Genomic DNA, 26,190 nt, shown 5'->3' on the forward strand with positions numbered 1-26,190 from the left:
TGATTTTTCAAACCTTGCTTCAATGATAAACTAGCATTGTGACTATCAAAAGGCATAGTGATCACATACTAGTGGACATCATTCATTTAGACTTTACAAAGTTTTCAATAATGCAGTGACTGCAGGGATGAAAACAAAATTAAAAAAAAAATGTTGAGCCGCTATCTCACTGAGGAAAATGTTTTTCAATATTTGGAAGTCTAATTGTTGGACATGCGATTTCCTGGAGAAATACTACTAAGATGGGGTTTCTCCAGAAATAACTCCTCAGACTTCTCTTAATTTATTAATTTAAAAGTAATGGCCTCTATCTTTTCATTCTTTTTCTGTGTTAATTTTTCTAACACTTTTATCAAATACTGATACTTCAGTATTAGTAACTTGGACTTTTATTGAGAAATCTTTTCATTTCAATGACTGCAGCATGCAATGTGATGCTTTTATGAAAACTGCTTCTTAAGCATAACTCACTGATTAATCTCTGGTCAGATGCAGAGAAAGCCTTATTTTCAGACTTTCTGATTAGGACATCCAAGAGAGATTCTAAATATGGATGTAGACATGTTGAAAGATGCATTCTGAATTTTCCCTGTATTACAAAAGCAATGTAGTGTGCTGAAAATTGGCCCAGTTTGGTGTCTGAGCATGTCTATATGCAGATGAATACTCAGCCCTCTAACTTCTGAGTAGCCAGCAATCTGAGCAAAAAAAACTCTGTTAAACTAGCATTCAGTTGTTAATTACCTGACTTCACCTTTGCATTTCAAAACCCAAATTTTTCTGATAACTCTCCATGTAATGACATTACATGAAATCTGATATCCTGAAAATTGGACACAAATATGAAGGATGATCATAAAGGGCTGATCTTCCTCCTTTTATGGCATATTTTGTCTCATTTGAAGGAAATAGAACATTTGAATTTTCCCAAGAGGCACAGATTTCTTTGTCCCTCTCCAGAGGATATTATCTGGCAGCCTTGAAGTATGTGGTTCAAATAGAATTGCTCTAATAACAGTTAACCTAAGATCCATGTGGGTATGTCTCAGCTAACTCAGTTATCCTCTTTAGACACAAAATTATAGCTTGTAAATTGAAAATTATATCTAGCCATTTCAAGATGAGACCATAATCCTAGGCTTGCACCATATTAATCTGATGTTTCATTCTAATAAGTCACAGTGAGACAAATCATCCACACAAGCTTTCCCTACACCGTGCAGTAGAACCACTGGGAGTCCATGGCTAGTCATATGGCTATTTATGTTTTCAGTGGATTGAGTGACTCCACTGAGAATTTGCCCTACATTCCCTCCCTTTCGCCCACAGAAACCATACCCAGCCTGTGCCAGTGCTGGCTTGCTTCTTGGCCTGCAAATTCAGACTTGAAAGGGACCTACCTGCGACTATTTAGCATGTAACCTTGCTGGGAAATCCAACCTGTTCCTGAATCATCCTTAGAGCCAAGTTAGCTGTGGGTTTCCCCTAGGTCACTGAGCCTGTTCTTGAATCACTCTTAGGACAAAGTGAGATCTGGGTTTCCCCTAAGTTATTGTACTTCTGCAGCATTTGGAATCCTTTAGGACCTGCCTTTGAATAAGAGTGTCTAATATCTGTCCCTAAGACTAGGCACCTTGAGGTTATTCTGATCCTGTTTTAGAAGAGATTTGAATCCTCAAAATGGTACAAATTTTAAACTACTGCAACTACTGCCAATGGAAACCTTAGATAAGTTAAGATGATTCTGTTTAAGACTAGATATCCTGTTATTGTCTGACTCTTCATTATCCAAGAGGTTTTCTTGGCAACTATGCTAGAATGGTTTGCCATTTCCTTCTCCAGTTGATTCAAGTAAACAGAGGTTAAGTGATTTGCCCATGCTTATGTACAGCTAATAAATATCTGAGACTGGATTTGAATTTAGGTCTTCCTTCCTCCATGTCCAGTGCCCTATCCACTGCAATACCTAGCTGCCTCTTACTAAATATGCTAGGATTATTATTTTTTTTTGCTTTAATGGACCCTTTTAGGCTGTTTAAGTAGGGACTCATACTCTGGGTTTGAACCAGAAATAGATTTCTGAGAATTCAAGTTATACAGTAAGCCAAAGTATCTTCTTCTGCCTAAACTACTTTTCCTTTAGTGTTGAACTACTAATATCCCGAATTCCTCTTAACTAGGGAACTCAGGTTTTCATCCCGATCAGGACTGCATTGGAAAGAGACACTCTTCCCAAAACAGATGCATAGTAAAACAGGAATAAATGAGCCCTTGCTCATTTGTGAGACATAACATTGTGAAAATAGAATTTATTGGGATTGTTGATGAAGATGAGAGCCAGCAGGGCAACCTGCAGCCACTTACACACACTTGCAAAAACTCCACTGAATTGGAGAAATATGACAATGAAAAGAAAAATTCCAAAATTTGAACTAGTTGCAGAAATCTTGCCTGGATCTCATAACTCTTGCTATTGGGCCTTTGGGAATTCCTTGGAATAGTTTGCAGAGGCCATTATCCCCTATATTACCTTTGTTGTGCTACCTGTTCTTCCCCCACCTTCTTGATGCTTGCTTGATGCTGAAATCTGGGTCTTGTTTTTTCTATTGTTTTGAGGTTTATTCAGTGAGTATACAGGGAGATGATTTCACCTTGTTTATTCAGAACTTAATTAAATACTTAACTCTAGTCTTGAAAACTTGCTAACCCAGAAACACAATAAGTACTTTCTTATCAAGAAATCTCCTCACCCTGAAACTACTCCCTTGCTAAATGCTATTAATTTCAAAACGAAGGAGCCACAATCCACACCCTTCCATATTCATTCCCACTCCTTATCTTGAAGCTCTACATCTTGTATCCTCAGGGATTCAGACTGGCTTCTCCTATTTTACTTTGAAAAGTGTGTTTTTAATATACCTCTCCTATTTGAAAAAAAGAGGGGGGTGGGGGGGAAGAAAGACCAAAGGGATAAAAGTAAAACTGTTTTAGAAATGATAGTAAACACAGGCTGAAATGCATGCTCAATTCAACAGGGTGTCATCCCTATACTGTCAATAATATAAAATAATAAAACAGGCCTACAGCTCCAGGAAACATAAAATTTTGCACTACAGTTTAAAAAGGCAATGAACATAATTCTATCCCTATTTTCCAACTTGAGTACATATACTCCCTCTGCTAAATATAGTAGAAATAAATATTAGTTCAATTTCTTTCTTCTTTCCACATATTTAACTTAAATCTCACGAAGAATTAGAATTTATAAGTTTTAAGAAGTTAATTGTTTTTGCTTCCATCTTTTAAAACCAGTTTTTCTCATGAGTGGCTCATAATTAAGTTAGGCACTTGTCCAACACAACATTTTATTTTGTTTAATGTCATCATTCGATGCTGAAAATACTACCTTCCTAAAAATGATCCATATTGGGCTCTATTGACATGGTCGTTACATAGGCAATCCTAGTTTTCTCCCTACTACGTCTCAAGGAAATATATTTTTCTTTCCTATTATTTTAAATTATCATTATTAGAATGATTTGAGATTTTGTTAGTGATCTAATTTGCCAATGCTACTTTAGATTGATGCATTTTTAAAGTTATAGCATTTTATAATATAAACTTTAAAACTAATAGGAAACTTACTAGTAGTTCACTTATTTTGAAATGTTTGCTATTATGGAATTAATGGAAAGAGTACTGATTTGGAGCCAAAAGATCTGATCCAAATACTCAATCTGCTGCTTTGGAGAATATGAGAAATTTATTTACGGTCTCTGAGCCTTAGGTTCCTGTCAGCCATTCAGTCAGGATTTATCAGACACGTAATATATACAAGGATCTATGCTGAGTCCTGGAGATACAAAAACAAAAATGAAGTTCTCCTTCCTCAGGGAGCTTACATTCTAAGTACATATAAAAGTATATGTCAAATGGAACTAGATGTTCTCTATCGTCCCTTCTGGCTCTAAATTCTATAATGCTAATACCAAAACTTGATTATTTTCATTAAATGAATACTCTATTTTATACTCTCCAAACCCACTTTACTCTCAAAGGCATTTACATCTGATGATGGTCCTTTGGAATCAGTCAGGTTTGTTTAATTCTACAGAAATTAAAAATAAACAGATCCACTTGAATTCAATCAGTTCTTAATCACTTATTTTTCACCTTGGAAAATCAGTTTTGCCATTGTACTTTAGTATATTTAACTGTATGTGCCCATTTATCTTTTCTTCATTCCAATAGTTCTAACCTGAAAAATGAAAAGTCATTACTGTTCAGAATACCAAAATAACATGAATGTTGCTGATAAATGCCTTTTTATGATGCTGTCTTACCCAGTAGGACTTTCCCAGCACCTGATTTCCTTGTACTTTGCTCTAGACACTTGTTGAGATTTTCAAAGGTAGCTGCCCTATTTGTTCATACAAAAATGTACATGTCCCTTTGTACTGTGTACAGAGACATAAATAGAATTTTGTGTGTTCATAGTGGGTGCAAAGTTTGCAATCTACAAATTCATTGCACGAGTTGTGGACTGATTCTGGCAAATTATCTGATCATAGATCAGGCATTTTTTCCTCGGACTTTGCCATAAGTAAAAGCAATATTTTTGTACTAAAAACAAATCTAATTAAAATTAGCTATGTTTAGGTATCTTTTTTTTTTCTAGCCCTTCTACAAATGAGCCATGACCATGGGTTTCTTTAATTACACTAGGTTTTGCTTATGTAATTTTTATCTTATTTTTACATTGAGAATCACAAACCAGACAAATAACATCAGTGATTCTCAGAAAGAGAAACCTGCTCATTTAGTTTCCTTTTCTTATAAATCTTTTACTTCTCAAATATGCTAAAGTTGCATGAATAACAGGACATATGGCTCCAGGTTGAATTTGAGAGACATGGCTCCAGGTTGAATTTGAGAGGCATGGGTAGATGTGTATTTTGAGGTCTGTCCAATTTCAGAGTCCATTCTGCTGACATTTCACTGCAGGAAAGAACTTTTGCTCATCAGTGCTAAGGTCATAGGGAATAGACTTAGAGCTGTAAGGAGCCAAAGATATCAGTTAATTTAAGCCTTATCTTTTACAGAGATCTTTTTCTAAATCTTGTGATCTACCATATGAATACTAAATCCCCCTTTTTAAGTTTAAAACACCTATAAAAAAGAAAATGGAAAGGAAAGGGGAAAGGGGGAAATTTGCACTGAAAAGTACTACAATGAAGGACAGTTGAAAATATATTGGTAAATGTCTAGGGCAATGTGTTAAAATAATTCCACTTCTAGTACTTAGCTGTTTTCCCAACTTCAGTTCTCCTTAAATAGAAAAGTAGATGCTTGTGTTTGGTATTATTCATTTTTATAGAAAGAAATCTTTCATCTCATTTTTACTTCTGTTCTCAGGATATAACCCTGGCAAGTGGAAGAAAGCCTTGCATCTAATTCCCTTTTTTTTTTAAAGAGGGAATTGCCAGATTTCTGAGTTTGTAGGAATAGCAGTCTTACAGTTGAATTTGAATGTATTTTCATTATAGTCAAACATTGATGGTATTTTGTGAATAGTCCAGCAGGTGGTAGTCTAGGAGAAGAACAGCTCCCATCTTTCCACATCCTACTCACCTACTCCTAGATCCATTTGCAAAGAAGAAAGAGTGTGAATGTAGCAGTGTGCATAGCAATGGAAATTCCAATATTTCTTATCCATCATTATTCTCAGTACATCCCCACAATGTCACAAAAAATTAACTAACCAAAAATCTTTGTAAATAGTCAAAATTTTGAAACTTTTTTTTTCTCATTTCTAGAAATCCCACTGGTTTTATACCTGTTTGCTCTGATTTCCATTACATGGCTTTGGGGAGGACTACATATGGCTTATAGACACCTCTGGATGCTGGTCCTCTTCGTCATTTTTAACAGTCTACAGGTAAGATTCAATCCTTGTTCTTTTTCAGACATCAGATATTCACCCATAATTAGATAATAAATTTGAGACTTGGTAGTTTCATTTAAATACACCAAGTGACATGTGCAAATGAGTCTTATTAGCATGGTATCATTCAAGAAATCTACTGGGAGCAAATCTTCAACATTGGAGATGTAGAATGAAACTCAAAACTATTTGGGACAGATAGGTGGTGCAGTGAATAGAGCACCACTCCTAAAGTCAGGAGGACCTGAGTTCAAATTTGGCCTCAGACACTTAATACTTCCTGGTTGTGTGACCCTGGGCAAGTCACTTAACCCCAATTGCCTCAACAACAAAAAAATAAAGAAAAGAAAAAAGAAACTCAAATTGTTCTCCACATGAGGAAATATACTGCATTTTGATACCCTCCCCCACCCAAACTGCAATAGAAATTTATACCATTTTTATAGGATTAACTTCAGTTCAATCCAGTTGACAATAGAGGATCTGATTTTATGTTTGGAGAAATTAGTAAAGGCAACAAGATAGATCTTATGCCTGCACTCTTAACATCAGGATTGAGATTCTGCCCTTAAAGAAGAACATAAATATGTGGAAGAATGAAAACTGTCCATACTATTTAAAGCAATGTCTTTTAAAACTTGATAATGTGCATGCCATGATATTCTTTTGGGCCAATGTGGAAAATAATTGACATCCCCCACTTTTTGTAATACCACAACTCAGTGACTTAAATTAGCCTCATGACTAAGCTTGGAGAGTATAACTAGAAATTATATAACCATAGCAGGAATTAAAGCTACCCTTTTTTGTTACTATTGCTAAATGGAAAATAAATTATGCACTGAAATGAACAAATGGAACAAATGAAGGCATCTCTCTTAAATTTTTAAAGTAGAAAAAAATGACCTAGGTTATAATTCCTTGAATTTATTTTAACATCTTTGGAAGGGTCTGATATTGACTATAATATGTTTCAAAATGTAGTTATCATACTTGTATATAAAGGCCCATAGTACCCATTTAGGGTCACAGCATGACATGAACCTGATCTTGAGACCCATTGTCCAGTGAAGATTAATGATAACTTGTCTAACATTCTTATTTTATTAATGAAGATTATAAAGCCCAGAGAGGTAAATCACCTCTGTCACACAGGTAGTACATGTCAGAGCCACGATAGAAACCCCAGTTCTAAGATACCAAACCTTTTGTTCTTCTCACTGTTCCATATCAATTCTCAATTGTGTGGTTCATTCTATTGGTTTATATAAAGTAGCTTCAATATAGTATAATCTGAAGTTGGGAAAAGAGAACAGGTTAACAAGTTTAGAAAAATGAAATTGGTTTTTGGCCAAACATCCTTGAAGGGCTTTTTAAATTATATGTAGATTAGGATGAACCAATATTTCTTAATTATATGGATCAGATACATCAATGATTTTTAGCTATGTAGATTAGATACAGCAATATTTATTGATTATCTATGTGTAGAGCTCTGTGTTGGACTGTGTAAGAAGAGGAAGTAGGATTTAGGAAAAGTAGGATTTACCTACAGGAGCTTTAGGTTCCAATCCGAACTCTATTCTAATTAACCATGTGAAGTGAGCAAATCACTTCACTTCTCAAGGTCTTCTAAAAAATGTAGTGTGATTTCTAAGTTCTGTTTCAGCTTTTAAAAAATTATGTGGCATTAAAATAAAAAGCAAAGTCTCTCCTTTGAGGACCTTATAATTAAATTTGTAGAAGGATGGTTATCCTATCTAAAATCCAGAACACCAGTGAAACATAAGCACATGTATACAAATTAAAATATGTTACAAATCATGTGTGTAAATACATAAAAATTAATAGTATAATCAAAGTTTGGTGAGATTCATTAAACATCTTTAAGCATAGTAAACCCTGCACTTAATGTAATCAATAAATGTTTATATATTTGACCTCAATATAATTTCAACACTAGGCTCTTCCAGGGTGCACAGTGATTAAGAATGCAACCTAAAAAGCAAAACTTTTTTTTTAATTTTCATTTTTATAAAAAAAAATAAAGGAGAAATTATTTAATTTATAGTGAGACAAGAAACTCAGTCATTTCCTTAACATGCTACTGTAATGAAATATTTTTTAAAAATTGATTAGTGGAAAGGAATTTAATGATAATAGTGCTTTTCAAAGAATATAAATTATTTTTCTGGGTTCTTTACTGATTCAGAAATCAACAGGCTTTTACTAGGTATTCACTAAGTATTTGATTGATGAGAAAGAGGGAATTTGTTAACTTTTAACATCCGAGTTTTTCAGAAAATAATAGAATATTATATTGTAAAGGAACCTTATAAATCTTTTCTTTCCCAGTGATCTGTTACTCCCATTATATTTATTTTTTCTGTTTTTTTTTTTTCTGGTCTTTATATTCATGTTTTCTATCTCTGTTCTTCATTTTACAAATGAAGAAGCTAAAGCAATGATAGGTCTAGTGTCTTTTTAGACTTGACCCAATAAGTAATCAGAAAACTCTGTGTGTGTATGTGTGTGTATTTATTTTGAAGGACATTCCATGAAAAATATGGTATTTTATAAAAATTAATGTAATAATAGTGTACATGTTGATTTGCAGTGGGAAGAAACTTAAGTAAAGGAGACCAGTTAAAAGATTATGTGTGAAATTGGTGGGGAAGGAAAAAAAATTGTAGAGACATTTTAAAGATAGGACTTGACTTGATGATAATTTTGATATTTATACATGCATGCAGTCATCATTGCTACATGGGATGGGGATTCCCCTTTCCCCTCATTGACAGTCTAAGTGAGATGCTGCCTCAGGCCTAAGAAGCTTACACTAATGAGAAGGAGAAGAGGGGTGTTGTAGGAATCACCCACTCCCTTTAAAGGCTACTGAGTAGGCTTTTAGTCATCATTCCCCTTTGGCACTATGCCCCCTTTCCATCTTCACAGTCACTAAGGGATCAATATGGGATTTCTGCATCATCTCAAAGCATGAGGTTTTTTTTTTTTTTTTCAAAACTAAGGAGAATATATTTCTCTTCCTGTGGAGTTTCTTTCGTGTTTTTGGATGCACACATATTATATAAATCAGTTGAGAATGTATCTGTCACCTTCATTCTTGCCTTTCTATGTTTCCTCAGATTCCCTTCACATGGGTTCCCTTCCATCCCCATCAAAATTCAAAATCCTACCCATGATTCTCCCCACTCCATTTTCCCCAAAAACATTGTCTTTATTGATCTCCCTTTCCTTTAAACACTGAGTTTTTATGGTTTCAATCAAAGAATCTATCATTTGATAACATGTTGTCTTATACTATTTGTATGTTAATTGTTCTCTCTGCTATACTGGATGCCCCTCAAGGGCATCTTATATTAACTCTACCATCAACTTTCCTAGTACCCACCACAATGCTTAATGCAAAGAAGTTCAGTAAAGAACTGTTTATTGATTCAGGAACAATTGCTTCTTCAATATTGTACTGCCATCACTAGGTAGATCCCTTTACATCTCCATCTGCCTTCTATATTCTTTGTTTATTGGGGAGACGGTGTATCCTCTATTAGAGTTCTACTTTATTATTTTATTTTGAAGTGAAAGTGACCCTGTGTTCTCAAAGGCTATGCCAGTAAAGTTCAAGCTCTGACAGGTCCTACTATATTAATAAAGTTTGAGTTTGGCCAAAATAGTTTAATTTGGCCATTGAAAACAATGTCTGTTTTCTTAGGACCAGGCTAGATGATCATGGAAAAGGATCGCCTCAATAGGTTGGCCATCTGGGGATGCAACTCTTCTGACAAGGACAACCCATGAAACAAATACATCAAAACAACCTTCAATTCCAAATAGCCCTTAGTAGCACTGCTTCTGCAGTAATAGTAGTACAGAAGTAAAAAAGGGGTCCAAGAGTGCTAAGAATCACACAATAGACTGTTCATGGATATTCATTTGACTACTTATATTCTAAATGTGAGGTGCTTGTCCCATAAATAATAAGAAGGCGTATTGCTGGAACAACTGAGGCATTTTGACATTCTTATTATAAATAAAACTAGAAGAAGGTAGTTTTAGGTAACTGAAAGGATGGTTTATAGATGTTCCTTGAAAAGACAAGGAAGGAACTGTCAAAGTGGATTTTATCATACACCTAAAGCTGTAAGAAAAATCTCATGGGGCAGCTAGGTGGAGCAGTGGAGAGCACCAGCCCTGAAGTCAGGAGGACCTGAGTGCAAATCTGCCCTCAGATACTTAACATTTCCTGGCTGTGTGACTCTGGGCAAGTCACTTAATCCCAATTGCCTCCCCAAAACAAAAAAAGAAAAATCTCATGAAATGGTTAGTCATCACACATTTTAGTGCTAAAGATAAGCATTTTCAAAAAGATCACCAAAAATTTCAACTTCTGCATTTACTGAGTCTTAAATGATAGAGAAATTCTATGAAGAACATTATGACTGCACTACAACAGTAAAAAAGGTCAGGATGAAGAGGCATATATGAGAAAGTATAGATCAGACAAACAAAATGAGAGAAGATAAAGACTCTCTCTATATATATAAAATATAAAGACATCTCCTGAATTGACTCAAGAGAGAAATCTACATTATATGTCAGTCTTATTAATATTGTCTTAGATTATGTGTGTATGCATCTATAAGTGCTTTATGCATGTATGTATATGCATATTTCTGTGTGTATGTGGTTGTGTATTTATATATGTATGTGCATATATGTATATTATATATATATATCTGTGTATATGTGTGTTTGTGTGTGTGTGTATATATATACATATCTGTATATACATAAATATATCCATGCTTAACTGCAATCTGCTTGAGGGGGGAGAAAGGGAAGAGAAAGAATTGAGTAAAAAGTGCAAAACAAAGACAAAGGAAATCTTATAAGGAAGCAAAGAAAAGATGGATATTTATGAATACAATTTCTTCTGTTATAATATAGGCATGCTTTCTTGAAATGGAAATTTATTGTTACATATTTTGAATCCAACTCAGTGTTTTGCTGGGCACATGGCAATGGTTTTTTTGGGGGGGTTGTTTGTTTTCCTTTTCTGTCTTTTCTATCTTGTTTTTAAATAAATACATTCATTTTTTAAAAAAGATTTAACCTTGAATTACTTAAGCAAGCTATTAGAAATAAAAAAAAATGAGACAGACAACAAAAATTACCTTAATATCCATAAGTTAAATCAATGTAAATTAATTCCTATTGCAAAGAGACTAAAAAAGCTCAGTAAGCACCTTAGCAAACATTTGACATACTTGCCAAATGATGAGAGATGGCTGCCAAAGGCAACATCAATTCACAATATAAACTATTCTATAAAATCTTTTGAAGAGTGTAATAGATGATTATGAGCAGTATTGTCTCATAAAGCTCAGGAAAAAATGGAGAATAAAACTAATCTAAAGAAATCATGACATGATAGCCAACTAACAAAATCTTATTCAAGGATATTAAAGGATGAAAGCAGAAAAGGACCACAAAAAGAAGAATAATTAAAAATATTTGCAAACACTACAACAACAAACTAATTTTCTCTCGAGAATAATTGAATTGCTTTCCTTGGACCCTAACATCACAGGACCTGTGGGCCTTATAAAAAAAATAGAAATAGTACTAAAGAGATTAAAGCTGGGAAAAGTAAATGTTTAGATTAATTATATACAAAGTAGATCTATACTGCAGATGACAATTATGCAGACATTACTAGTCTGAGCTACAAAAGTTCTAAAGAGAAAGATCCCAAAAGCATGGGGAAATTTTAATAACATTGATTCTAGAAGAAAAACTAATATCAACAACAACCAGAATTATGTGTCTATTCTCCCAGCTATACAAAATTTTTGAAGGTTAACTATGTATGAGTTGAGGGCATCTTCATGGAGGGCACTGATAGGGAACAGTAAGACTTTTTCAAATAATATGCAACAATGGATCACATCTTTACTCTCTCACAATTAAATGATGTAAAAAGTATAAGATCTGCTTATAAAAATGCTTATTTTTGTTGAATATTAAAAAGCATCTGAGTTTTTAGAACATAACAGCACTTTACAGACTCTTTTATTACAAGGTTTCTTCTGTCCATACATTGAGATCATTCAGGATTCCTTGGAATATATAGCAACAAACTCTGTTCAATGATACTCCTATACTAAACATAGAAGAAAAATGAAACAGGGAGATGTATGCCTGCCAAAATCATTGCCACTAAATGGAGGAGATTTACTTCATAGTCTAAGAAAGGATGGATGGTGAGGACCTCCCATTTGTGGAAGACATTGTGTTGATTTTTATCAATCCCCTCACCCTGTGCAGCTTCCTATTATAGATCTGTAATCATTCAAAGTAGTTTAGATTATCTAAAGATATGCTGGCAATATTTGGCAATATTGATGCTCTAGGTAGAGAAAAATATTCATATTTTTACTTTTATTTTAATCTGAGTTACTAATTTTTTCTCCATCACTTATTTAAGTCTAAACAATAAAAAACAATAAATCAAGTTGCTGTTTGTAACATTTGCCCATTTCTAAGGTATAAATGCTTATGCTGACAATGTAATAATTAATTTCCATGAACCAGTTCAAGCTGGTTCTAGCATAACCCCTGAGTTTATCTGTCCATAAATTAAAGACCAAATTAATGAACGGTGTCTATTTGTCAAATTGGCAAAATCCAACCTGTAACTTTAGTAATTTCTATAGAGCTTGTCCAGCAGTATGCAGAACCGGAGCACAGATAGACAATGATTTTTAAAGTTGGATGGAAGAGCAGCTTGTGTTGCTTCTGAAAAATTTCAAGATTCTTTTATTGAACCTAAGTTTCTCTCAAAGTTACTATGAAGACCAATTTTCTCAATATAAACCCTTAACTGCTGTTGCTGCCTAGTAGCAGTAACTGCCTAGTGGGAGACCATTGTTTTCGAAAATTTAAAGATGAATAACACATGGAGTAAAATGGAAAGGCAAATGGTGAGATAACAGGGTACAACATAAAACTGAGGAAGTCCAGAAATGAATTAGTAAAAGATATATTAAGGAATTATACACATAATAGAAAGAGAAGATGGGCTAAGGTTGACAAGTAAAAGTAGTCTCTATGAGTATTTCAGCATAGGCCCAGAATATGGGGGGGAAAGTGAGAAAGATTTTCAGTAGATTGGGAAGAACCCTTGTGGTTAATTTATACAAGGATATAGATGAGATTCACACAAGATGGGCAGGCATGGACCTGTGTGATCTGTATCATTAGAGTAGAAGGAACTCTTAAATCAGTAAGAACATAGATCCACTTCATTAATTAAGAAAATTAGCAACAATTGTAATTAAATATCATTAATTAACCATGCATCATATATATAAAACCATCACAATCATAATCTGGATGATATAGCATTATATATAGACTTGTTGCTCTCTGGGAGCACAGATTCTACAAGTAGAGATTATTTCATTAATTGTGTCTATGCAGTACTTAACACAGATTGATTTTTTCATGTTTTATATCAAATAATTTGCACAAATCTATATTATTATAACAAATAAGAATAAATGAACTTTGATTTAAGAGAAATGAATGCAGAATAATATCAAATAACTGAAGACTAAAATAAAATTGAGATATGTTGATAACACACTATATCCATAACATAATGAGCACAGTTTCCTAAAGCTACAGTCAACAGACTGTGTTTGTACAATCTTTTAGAAGAAAGAAGTTTTCTGTGGATTTCTGAGGTAGAAACAGTCAGGAGGGGAAAGGTCCTGTAGCAACTTTAACCTTCTTTCCTCATGTCCTATCTCTCCATAGGAGACTAGAACAGCTGCTATTCTGATGCCCCTATCATTTTCCCAGATAATGAACAGCAGCTCCCAGCTTGCTGCAGTGTGGCTTTGGAACGTGTCTTTGAAAGATACAGACACTGATCCCATGGCTGGTAGCCACACGTACTCTGCCTGCTGGCTGTGTCTCAGCAATCTCTGCTGATTGTTTGAAATACGTCTATGTAATGATTCAAACAGACATTTGGGAAGAGAGAAGTAGAGATGTTTGCATGGTATTCATCATGATATGTGACACGCCTTGTAGGACCAAATAAAATGAATTAAAATTTGAGTTTCTGATATTTGTAGCTGTATGAAAATCTTGATCCTTTGGGGCAAAGATTCTATAAACTACAAGCTGGTGGTGCCTTATATTTGCTGATAATACCTTACCCAAATACTGTTATAAGCAATTAATTTATATGTCATTTGTGAACCTCTATGTAGAACTGCAATCTGTACTTTTCAGAGCCTTTTAGGTAGTCAATAATAAGTAGCTTATATGAATTTATTAGCATAAAAAAGGACTTTTTCCAGTCCTACCAGTCTTTTTAAAGAAACTATCATTCAAAGTATACTATGTTTATGTGTATATGTGTATATGCAGAGGTATATATATATATATTCTCCAACAAAAAGGAAAAGAAGCACTATAAAACCTTGCAAATCTTTCTAGACCTATGCTGAAGAGCTCATAGAGACATAATTGAGTTTTGACTTCTCTCCATCATTATCTATGAATATTTAAGGTGATGGGTTTTGGAACTCTGTAAATAATTCTGAAAAAATATGCATTTATGGATGGAACATCTGTCTTTTGTATGATGGCCAGAATGTGTTTTGCGTCTGAATTGTTATAGAGCTTGAATAACTATTTTTCTGGGTTGCTATAGAAGAGATTCCTACATTGGGTGGAGAATTAGACTGCGTGAATTCTAAAATCCTTTCCAAATCTTAAGTTCTGCTATTGTAGTCTTTAGATCGCAAAGTATAAATTATATTAACTAATCATTATCTTAAGTTCTTGTCACTTCTTAAACAAGTCATACAAATGATTTTGCAAAAGAAAAAAAAAGCATATATTAGACTAAAGAACAGCCATATTTTTTTGATAATACCTAAGTCTCTTTCTTGGAGTCACTTTTCTTTTCTTTTTGCTTTCTCTTACTTGATTAGCTCATCAACTCCTATAGTGTCAGTTTTTTCTTTACAGATGATTCCCAGTTTTATATATCCAGTCCTAGTTTCTCCCCTTATCTGCAGTTGCATATCACCAGCTGCATACTGGACATTTCAAAGTAGATTTCCAGTGGATATCTCAAATACATGTCCAAAACATAATGCATTATCTCCACCCACCCCCCAATCCAAGCCTTCTTTTCAAAATTTCCTTATTACCATAGAAAACACCACCATCCTTCTAATTATGATCTTATTGGCATCACATTTTTATTTTATTTTTTTATTGTAGCTTTTTTATTTACAAGTTATATGCATGGGTAATTTTAAAGCATTGACAATTGCCAAACCTTTTGTTCCAATTTTTCCCCTCCTTCCCCCCATCCCCTCCCCTAGATGGTAGGATGACCAATATGTGTTAAATATATTAAAGTATACATTAAATACAAAATTAGTTTACATGTCTAAACCATTATTTTGCTGTACAAAAAGAATCGGACTCTGAAATATTGTACAATTAGCCTGTGAAGGAAATTTTAAAAAATATATATGCAGGCAGGCAAAAATATAGGGATTGGGAATTCAATGTAATCGTTCTTAGTCATCTCCCAGAGTTCTTTCGCTGGATGTAGCTGATTCAGTTCATTACTGCTCCCTTGGAACTGATTTGCTTCATCTCATTGCTGAAGATGGCCAGGTCCATCAGAATTGATCATCATATAGTTTTGTTGTTGAACTATATAATGATCTCCTGGTCCTGCTCATTTCACTCAGCATGAGTTCGTGTAAGTCTCTCCAGGCTTTTCTGAAATCCTCCTGCTGGTCATTTCTTACCAAACAATAATATTCCATAATATTCATATACCACAATTTATTCAGCCATTCTCTAATTGATGGAGCATCCACTCAGTTGCCAGTTTCTAGCCACTACAAAAAGGGCTGCCACAAACATTTTTGGCATCATATTTTTAAAGCTAGAATGTATCTTAGCAATCTATCCAATTCAACCTTCTTAATTGTAAAATGAGGAAATTGAAGTCAAGAAAGACTATTTAACTTTCCTAAGACTTCCCAGGATTCTAATAGTAGAAATAAGATTCTAACATAGGTATTTGAATTTTGAGTTCAGCATTCTTTACAGCAAGCAAGCAGCAACAAGTATTTGGTACTTATTTTTTTTCTAAGCACTGTGATAAGCATATAAATATAAGCATAAAAAAAGACAGCTCCTACCCTGAAAGAGTTTACATTTTAATGGGGAAAACATACATAAAAGGAAATTGAAAAGTGAGGCAGAGAAGCCATGGTGGTAAAGTCCAGAGATTTGGGATCATAGCCAGATGGTGAATGAAGAATAGCTAGATTGGACTCAGATCCATTAACAATTGCCCTAGAAGGAATGCATCAATGGGAAAAAGGACTAAGTTTGACAGAATGTTCAAGGTGAGAAGACCTTAAGTGCTGAGGAAAGTTAAGGATAAAAAGACAGATTAGTCATGTAGAAAGTTAGAATATTAACTAGGAGAGGAATGAGTCATGGTTAAGCACATCCATAAAATGGAAGGCTCTAGATAGGATTCACACCAATGGACAAAGGAGGTCATCTTGGTAATATGATGTTTCAGGATATAAAAACCACAGACACTGAGGGAAGTATACCACTCTACTTCTTCAATTAATGAATTAAAATTCTAATTATCTGCTTATACATTATTATTCACAACGTGTGGGATATTTTTATTAAGATTTGTAGTAACTTTATGATGTTTTAGTAGCATGTGGTGACAACAGAAGACTTTAATCAATCAACCAATTTATTGAAATTGCTTCACTTATTTATTTATTTATGGATTTTATTATTTATTTTAAACATTATTTTCTTTTTGAATTTTGAGTTCCAAATTCTCTCTGTCCCTCTCAGACTTTCTTCCATCCACTGAAAAGGTACGCAATATTGATAGCAATTATACATGTGAAATCATGCAAATTTGAAAAAAATAAAATAAGAAAATTATAATTCAGTTTGAGCTCAGAATTCATCATTTCTCTCTCAGGAAGTAGATAGCATCTTTTATCACAATTAATCATCATTAAAATATTGTTGTTACTGAACCCAGTTATTATTTCACTTTGCATCAGTTCAGACTGCTTTTGTCATATTTTTCTGAAGCTAGCATCTCATAATTTCCCCCAGCATAATAGTATTCCTTCACAATCATGTACCACATCTTGTCCAACCATCTCCCAATTAATAAGCATTCTCTCAATTTCTAATTCTTTGCCAACACAAAAATAGCTCCCGTAAATATTTCTGAACCTAGAGATTCTTTTCCTTTTTTTTTGATTTCTTTGAGTTACAAACCCAGCAATGATTTTGCTAGGTTTTATAGCCCTTTGGTCATACTTCCAAATCATTTGCCAGAATGATTGGACCAGTTTACAGCTGTATCAACAGTGTATTAGTCCACCTATTTTTTTCACATCCCTCCAACATTTGTCATTTCTAATAAATGTGAGATGGCATCACGGAGTTAGTTGCTTTAATTTGCATTTCTCTAATCAATAGTGATTTACAGAATTTTCATATGACTATATATGGCTATGATTCCTTTTTTCTGAAAACTCCCTGTTTATATCATTTGACCATTTATCAGTTGAGAAATGGCTCTTGTTTTTATAAATTTGACTCAGTTCCATACTTAGTATATGTTTGAAAAATGAAACTATTATTAGAAATTTTCTCATAAAATATTACTTCATTGTCTATGACACCTTTTAGCAAAATGCAATTTCCTTGATTATCCCTTTTATTTAGGTCTATTTTTGCTTTTGCTTTAAACAAGATCATGATGGCTACTTCTGCCTTATTTTAGTTTATCTGAACTATATCCTATTCTTCTCCATCTCTTTATTTTAATTCTATGTATGTCTTTCTATTTCATGTATGTCTCTGGTGAACAACATAGATTCTCATTTCTAATCCATTCTGCTATCTGCTTCTGTTTTATGTGCGAGTTCATCCCTTTCATGTTCCCAGTAATAATATGTATTTTTCTCTGCCCCATTTTCTTCTTTTATTTTTTTGTCTTTTTTTGGTCCTGTCTCTCCTCAAAAATCTATCTTGACTCTAACTACTTTTATCCTTCCTCCCACATTTTTCTTATTCACTTAACCCTCTCATTTCCCTATTGGACAAGTTATATTTCTATACACAATTGAGTGTGTGTGTGTGTGTGTGTGTGTGTGTGTGTGTGTCTGTATAGCCTCTTTGAACCAATTCCAATGAGAGCATTCAAAGCATTGAAGTATTGTGCACTACCACCTGTTTTCCATTCTGTTATAAAAAGATTTTCCTTGCATGCTTCTTTTATAGGACAATTTTCCTTATTCTACCTCTCCTTCTCCCCTTGTCCCAGTGCATCCTTCTTTCTAATGCCTTACATCTCTTTTTTTGGGGGGGGGGAGAGGGAGATCATTCCAAATAAATGATTTGCATTCATACTCTCTGCTTAGCAATGATAGAAATCTCAAGAATGCATCATCTTCCCATTTAGAAAAGTGAACAGTTTAATTTTATTTAGTTCCTTATGATTACTCTTTCATGTTTCTCTTTTTATGCTTCTCTTGAGTTTTCTGTTTGAATATCAAATTTTCTATTTGGATCTGGTCTTACAGGAATGCTTGAAAGTCTTTTTGATAAAATATCCATTTTCCCCTGAAGGATCATACTCATTCTTTATACTCATTCTTTCTGGGTAGATTATTCTTCATTGTAATCTTACCTCCTTTGTCATCATATTTCAAGCCCCATGCTCCTTTATTATAGAAGCCACCAAATTTTGAATGATACTGACTGTGACTCCACAATATTCGAATTATTTCTGACTACTTGAAATATTATTTTCTCTTTGACTCTTGGAGCTCTGTAATTTGGCTATAAAACTCCTGGGAGTTTTCATTTTGAAGTTTTTCCTAGTAGGTAATTGGTGGAAATCTCTCAATTTCCATTTGGTATATTCTGCTTTTTAAGGAGTTTTTTTTTTTTTTCAGTAAGTTTTTGTTCTTCTTTTTATTATTTGGCCACTTCTTTTTTTTAATGTGTTATTTTCTTTGGTGTATTTTGTGCCTAAGCTATTAATTTTATTTTTATAATTTTCTTGCATCACTCATTTCTTTTCTCAATTTCTCTTCTATATCTCTTAGTTTAACTCTTCCAGAAATGTTTGTTGGTTTTAGGGCCAATTAGCATTTTTCTTTGAAACTTTTGTTTGTTGTTTTCACATTGTTGTCTTCTTCTGAGTTTATATATTGGTTTTGCCTGACAATCAGTGGCTTTTTATGCTCAAACTCTTTTTTATGGTTGTGTTTTCTCATTTTCAGCCTATTTCTTGACTTTGAACTTTATGTTAAAGTTGGGCTCTGCTTATCCGCTTATCTGTAAGTGGGAAGCTTTTTCATGCTGCAATTTCAGAGATATTTCTGGGAGTCTGCAAGTTTTGGGGACTTCCAAAGTGGTGTGATCCTGGAAGAGGTCATTGCTTTCCTGGTCTGTACTCTGCTCTTTACTCAGAAAGGTCTCCTCAGTCCTCTACAGCCACAAGTAGTAGCATTCTCTTTGCCTTGGAATTGCATCTAGGACCCCTACTCCCTTGTGACCGACCCCAGCATTCCTCTCTGCATTGGAATTGCAATATAAACCTGCATATGAGCAACAGTGCCAATCGTTACCAGTGTCAGCAAAGGGTGCCTGTAATCTCTTTGTGACCAATTGTTTGAAACACTTACCATTGCTAAACTGAGAGCTCCTCAAACTGCTACTGTTGCTGCAGCCACTATTTCCTACCATCTGTGTAGACTACAGACAGATCTCCACTCCAGTGTCTTAAGCTTCTCTTGCTAAATGTCTCACATTGACTTTTTTGTGGCTCTGCCACTCTAGAATTTTATTTGTTATTTTAAAATTGTTCTGAAGGGAATATTGAAAAGTTGAGCTGGGTTGCCTCTACTGCACTATCTTGCCCCAAAATTGATTTCTCCAAAGTTAACAATAATCTCTTAAATCAATTGTCTTTTCTTAACCCTCATGCTTCATGACTTTTCTACAGTTTTTGTTATTGTTGATCATCTTCTCCTTCTGGATACTTTCTCCTTTCTAGGTTTTCATAAGGACTTACCTTAGATCACCTCTTAAGCTATCCAGTTATTCTTTTGCATTTTCTTTTGATGGATCTTCATCTGTGTCATACTCATTAACTGTAGGTATCCTCCAAATGTCTCTCTTGGGCTCTCGTCTCTTTTCTTTCTGGCTCTCTATCATTTGATGTTTTTGCTGATGATTTGGAGATTTATATATCCAATTCTTAACTTTATTTTATTCCTTTTCAATTACTTCCAAATTAATCCAACTATACTGATTTTTTATTATTCCTTAGAAATAATACTTTATCTGTCTCTCTGTCTTTGTATTGGCTGTCCTATGTAACTGAATGCTTGGTTCCAATTCTTTTTATTTTCTTTTCTGTGCAGATCAATATATAAAGGGAGAGGAGGATAGAAAGAGAGAGAGAGATGGATATCTTTACCTAGATGAAAATATAAATATAGGGTTGATCATTCTCTCAGTGTAAACAAGATTTGCAGTCCTTCTAGGGGAAAAAATCTTTAAAATATTTGAGGGGAGGTGGATTTGTACAAAGTGATGAAAATTCCCAAATCTTATAATTACTTGGACTTCATTTGAAGTCGAAGTCAAATTTCATTTGAAATTTTACATAATCTTGAGTGAAAAAAAAGTTGTTTTATCAGTAAAAATTATCTTTTTGCAATATGAAGTTCTCTCATATTTGTATTATCTTGTCCATGACAAACATTTTTTTTCGAAAGCTTTTTATTTTCAAAACATATGCATGGATAATTTTTCAACATTGACCCTTTACCTAGCCTTGTGTTCCAAATTTTCCCCTCTTTTCCGCCACTCCCTCCCCTAGATGGCAAACAATCTACTTTGTTATACGCTGCTTCATTTCTTAAGCTAGGAAAATAGTTCTTCGCCCAATTTTTTATATCCATTTCATCACTTAGGATAGTTGGTTCTACACCTTAATAATATAAGAATGATAAAGACATGATATTTCTCAAGTAGAAATGATGGACAAGTTGTGGAACAACAACATGTCCTGTATGAAGTGTCAAAAACTGAGAAGTACTAAGATGATTCCATAGAACCTGAGCAAAGAATAAACACACCCACAAAATGCCACAAAATGGTGCCCAAATTTCATTTCTTAAGAAACTTAAAAAATAAGAACCCATTACTTGCTATTTTAGAAAGTATAAACATATTTACATTTACAAAAGAACCATTCACTGGATTGTAGAAGCAAACTAAAGGTTGAAATTAGATTAGTTGCAACTTATTTCCTTTCAGGCGACAATTGGCCTACATTCAGGAAAATCTGAGTTCAAATCCAATCTCAGATACTGGACAAATCCCTAAAACCTCATTTGCCTCAATTATCTCTTCTGTAAAAAGAACTGGAGAAGGAAATGGTAAAGTTCTCTAGTATATTTGCAATGAAAACCCCAAACAAGATCACAAAGGGTCAAACATGACTAAAGTGACTCAACAACAATTTCATATCATCTTTGAAGTGAAGCATGCTTCTCACTAAAAGGAACATTTTAAATGCCCACATAATAGCTTACCTTAGAAAAGTTATTCTATGTTCCTGGGTCTGAGTTTCCTATTTTCTAAAAATAAGGGGTTGTAGTAAATAATCTTTAAGGTCCATGCCAGCTGTAGAACAATGGGTCTATGATCATAATTACCTTTGAATGATACATTGTAGTTTCCATAGCCCAGCTATTATGTACACCATCAACAATTTTAAATATTATTCCCATCATATTATTCTAGAAGCCATTTTCTCCCCAAAGTGATATGCTTGCTGTATTATAATTTCTTTTTTCCTTGAACTTTTTGCCCTAACTTATGCATTAGGAAAGCTATCCAAATGTTGTTTCATTAAAACAAGTTGGAATTTTAAGAGTGAAATCCAAAGCAGACCTCAGAGCTAGTAGCTTCCAGTTTGGGTAAATAGCAATCTGGCACAATGTGAAGAAATCTTGAAGAAATGGTGCCTCAAAGGACTTTATTTTCTGCTTTATTTCAGGCCTAATGCACACCCCTGAAACCTCAAAAGGATTTTTTTTTTACTTTGATTCTAGATTGAATATAATTCCTCACTTCAAATGTTAAGTAAATATTGTTTCCCCAGCTTTACATGTCTAATGAAACTGTGTAGGCCTGGATTATTTCCAGCCATGAAATATAAAATGAAAAGTGTTCCTCTAACAATTTTTTTTTATTTGAACTTAAAGCAATGTTGTTAGCTTTGTAGAACTTTCTATACTATTAAACGTCAATTTTCTGGCATAGATGTCTTAATGGAAAAAAAAGGACTAAATATTGTCCTTCTGTCTGTCCAGGAGAAATCAACAATTCCAATTTAGCAAACATTTGGCACAAAAAAATGTGCCAAACACTATGTAAATGTTGGGAATCCAAAGATAAATACAATACAAATTCTATTTTCTTTTTTATATCTTTTTATTTTTCAAAATACATGGAAAGATAGTTTTCAACATTCACCCTTGCAAAACCTCGTGTTCCAAATTTTTCCACCTCTCTCCTCTACCCCCCCCTCCCCTAGACAGCAAATAATCCAGTGTAGGTTAAATATGTGCAATTCTTCTAAACATATTTCCAAATTTGTCATGCTGCACAAGAAAAAATCAGCTCAAAAAGGGGAAAAAATGAGAAAGAAAAAGCAAGCAATCAAGCAACAACAAAGGGGAAAATATTATGTTGTGATCCAATCAGTTCCCTTAGTCCTCTCTCTAGATGCAGATAGATATCTCCATCACATGTCTATTGGATTGGCCTGAATCACCTCATTGTTGAGAAGAGCCAAGTACATCACAATTGTTTATTATATAATCTTGTTGTTGCTGTGTACAATGTTCTCTTGGTTCTCCTTCACTTAGCATCAGTTCATTAAGTCTCTCCAGGCCTTTCTCAAATCAGTCCACAGATCATTTCTTATAGAACAATAATATTCCATTACATTTATATACCATAATTTATTCAGCCATTCCCCAGCTGAGGGGTATCCACTCAGTTTCCAGTTCCTTGATTCTACAAAAAGGGCTGCTACAAACATTTTACAAACCCTATTTTTAAGGAGCTTAAAATCTAACTTTGTCTTAAACTACAGCATACCATAATTTCGTTCCTGAGGATACTTTCTCCTGTCACCAATTCAATGAAACAAACATTATTCATTTGATACTGTGTTAGGCATGTTAGGTGGAAAAATTTGGAACACGAGAAGGACAAAGTTTAGCTTTATGGGGATAAATTTATTAAGTATATGGAGACTATGATCATGAATCTCATAGTCCAACAAAGAAATGTGACAGTACACAGACTCAGTAATTCTTTCTCATCATTCTTTTCACACAGACATACTATATAGCTTCTCTATAATGAAAAGTTGGATTTCAGTAATTCCTATGCCTAGACTAATTCATTGACTCCAGTTGAGGATTCTTTTTGAATTTATCTTTAAATAAATGGTCTTTAGATGACAGTCATATAATCATCTGTCCTTGTGCCTATATTCACAGCCTTTTTGCTTTTATAGGTCTTGACAGAAACTGTGTGTGATGTTAACACAGCTTTCTAGAAGTTAGAGTCAGCTCCACCCCAAGAAGTAATTAAACTGCAATAGGGATAGAAGAGGAAGGATTCCCTAGGACGGATTTATCTAAAATTTCTGCCTAATTGTAACTCTGAAAAACTTAAGAACTTTGATCAATGCAGTGACCAAACATAATCCCAGAAGAACTAAGATGAAGTATTCCCCACTAGCTACCATCTCATTTCTTGGCCAACAACAGATGGATTAAAGATGCAGAATGAGACATAAACTGTTTCATAGACAGTTAATATATGTGGATTTATTTTTCTTGACTATTTTACTTATTGGAAGATGTGTGTGTGTGTGTGTGTGTGTGTGTGTGTGATGATGATGATGATGATGGAGTTTTATGGGAAGAAATAAAGAGGAGATAGTTAAAATGAGTGCCAAGGAAAAAGAACAAAAAAGTCAATGAAACATTAAAAAAAATACATAAAATAGAATGAAAGATTCAGAGAGAAACAAAGTTAAGCAAGACAGTTTGGAAGTAGCATATAGAAAAAAAAAAGGAAGTAGCATATAGATAGAATTTATTATAAGTTGCTTTTAAAAAAAATTGAACTGCAAATATGGAAATTTGTAGTTCCATATACAATACATTTTTTCCATTTTTCTTTCTGTCTGGAGATAATCATATTTGTGAATGTTTTTCCAGTTGTTTATAATAAAAAGATAATTTTAAAAGAAAAGAATGGTGAATATCATGGATTTCATTAACTGTGGAAAAAAGTAATGAAAGAATGAATAGAACAAGAAGACCAACTTATGAAATAACCACATTAATAATATGAGAATAAACAAGTTTGAAAACCTTACAACTATGATCAAAGCAAAGACCAATAGTGACTTCAGAAGATGGATGATGAACTATGCCTCCTACCCCTCTACAGAGAGATTGTGAACTCTAGAGGAAGAATAAGACATATATTCTCAGATATAGATAGCCTCAGTAGACTGATTTGGTTTGTTTGACTGCACTTACATTTAAAGAATTTCTGCTTGGAGGATGAAGGAAGGAGAGTTAGTGTGAGTGATAGCATACAAAGAAGAAGAAAAACATAAATGTGCAAAGAACAATGAATAGAATAATTTTGTTATTACCTTGTTAAACTAAACATATTTCTTTTTTTAACTGTATGTAAAAGAAATTCATGGTTTATTTTACAAATCTCTTTTTCTTCTAAAACTTATAATGATGAGTATTAAGTTCATAATAAAAAATGAAACTTTAAAAATAAGCAAATTTTTGCCACAGTAAAGAACTTGGGAATCACTGCTATTTATCATTTTAGTTTGTTAACACTCAACATCTCCTTATTTACATAAAATTAGCATGATTCAGCACTTATTATGCATTTACTCTATGCTTAGGTTCCAAAGATTAAATAAAACCAAGTTCCTGTCAATAAGGAGCTTACATTCTGGTAGAAAGATATAATGCAGGAACAGGTACAATAGAAATAGAAATAAACAAATAAAACTGAACTAAAGTGATGGCTGTGTAAGTAGAAAAGAAAGGGACAGATTCAACAGTATCCAAGAGAAGACAGTGGTCAAAAGGGCCAAGTGCAACAGATAATCAAGAAGATTGAAATTTTAAAAAACTATCAGTTTTGAACATTAAATTGTTGTTCATACCTTGGGAGAAAATAGTTTCACTTGAAGGATAAAGTCAGAAGCAAAATCAAATGGTTGAGAGAAGAGAAAATAAAGGCAACAAGTGTAGATATTTTTTCCTAAAAGTTTAGTTGAGAAAAAGGAGAAAGAGAAAGTATGACCGTTTAAGGGGTAGTAGAGGCAGTGAAGATTTGTGAGGGATGGGAGTGGAGAGATTTGGACATATTTGAAGGCAATTATGATGGGTAGAGATTAAAAATTAGAGGGGAATGTTGGTATCACAATATTTTTAAGAGATCTAGAATACATGTGGAGTGTTTGGCCTTGGCAAGAAGGGTTATTTAGTTATCAGAAACTAATAAAAAGGAGAGAAAAGGAGATGATGGCAAGGGATTTTGAAATAAAAAATGGAAGATGAGGGAGTTCATATACAATGATCTCAAGAGTCTCAATAACACCATTGAATGGCATCATGGATATAGAGCACCAGCTCTGAAGTCAAAGGGACCTGAGTTCAAATCTACCCTCAGACACTTACCACCTATGTGATCTTGGCAAATCACTTAACCCAATTGCCTCGAAGAGCAAGAGGCAAGATTCTAAGATGCAAGATAAGAGGAGATTTGGAAAATTTGAAAGAGAATAGCTTCCTTTGGAAAAAAGAGAGGGAATCACTTAATAGAACAAAAGAATTGCCTTGTTGCAGCAAAGGCCAAACTGAAATTGGATGACATGGATTTATAATGTCCTCAGGCAGCATATTAGGTAATTTTTCCCAGCTCCATTCAGTATCATGTCAATAGGAACAGAGCAGGCACACAGAAGTCATCTC

At 33.8% G+C, this 26,190-nt stretch overlaps 1 protein-coding gene across 1 annotated transcript in view; it reads left to right on the plus strand.

The window, feature by feature from the left end:
- Window positions 1-26,190, plus strand: part of ADGRV1 (adhesion G protein-coupled receptor V1) — a 671,454-nt gene that overhangs the window by 531,900 nt on the left and 113,364 nt on the right. Inside the window, exon 87 of the mRNA XM_051971448.1 lies at window positions 5,817-5,938. Coding sequence (XP_051827408.1) covers window positions 5,817-5,938 — 122 coding nt within the window. The remainder of the gene's footprint in view (window positions 1-5,816; window positions 5,939-26,190) is intronic.

This window comes from Antechinus flavipes, chromosome 1 (assembly GCF_016432865.1).
Source record: "Antechinus flavipes isolate AdamAnt ecotype Samford, QLD, Australia chromosome 1, AdamAnt_v2, whole genome shotgun sequence".
NCBI lineage: Eukaryota > Metazoa > Chordata > Mammalia > Dasyuromorphia > Dasyuridae > Antechinus > Antechinus flavipes.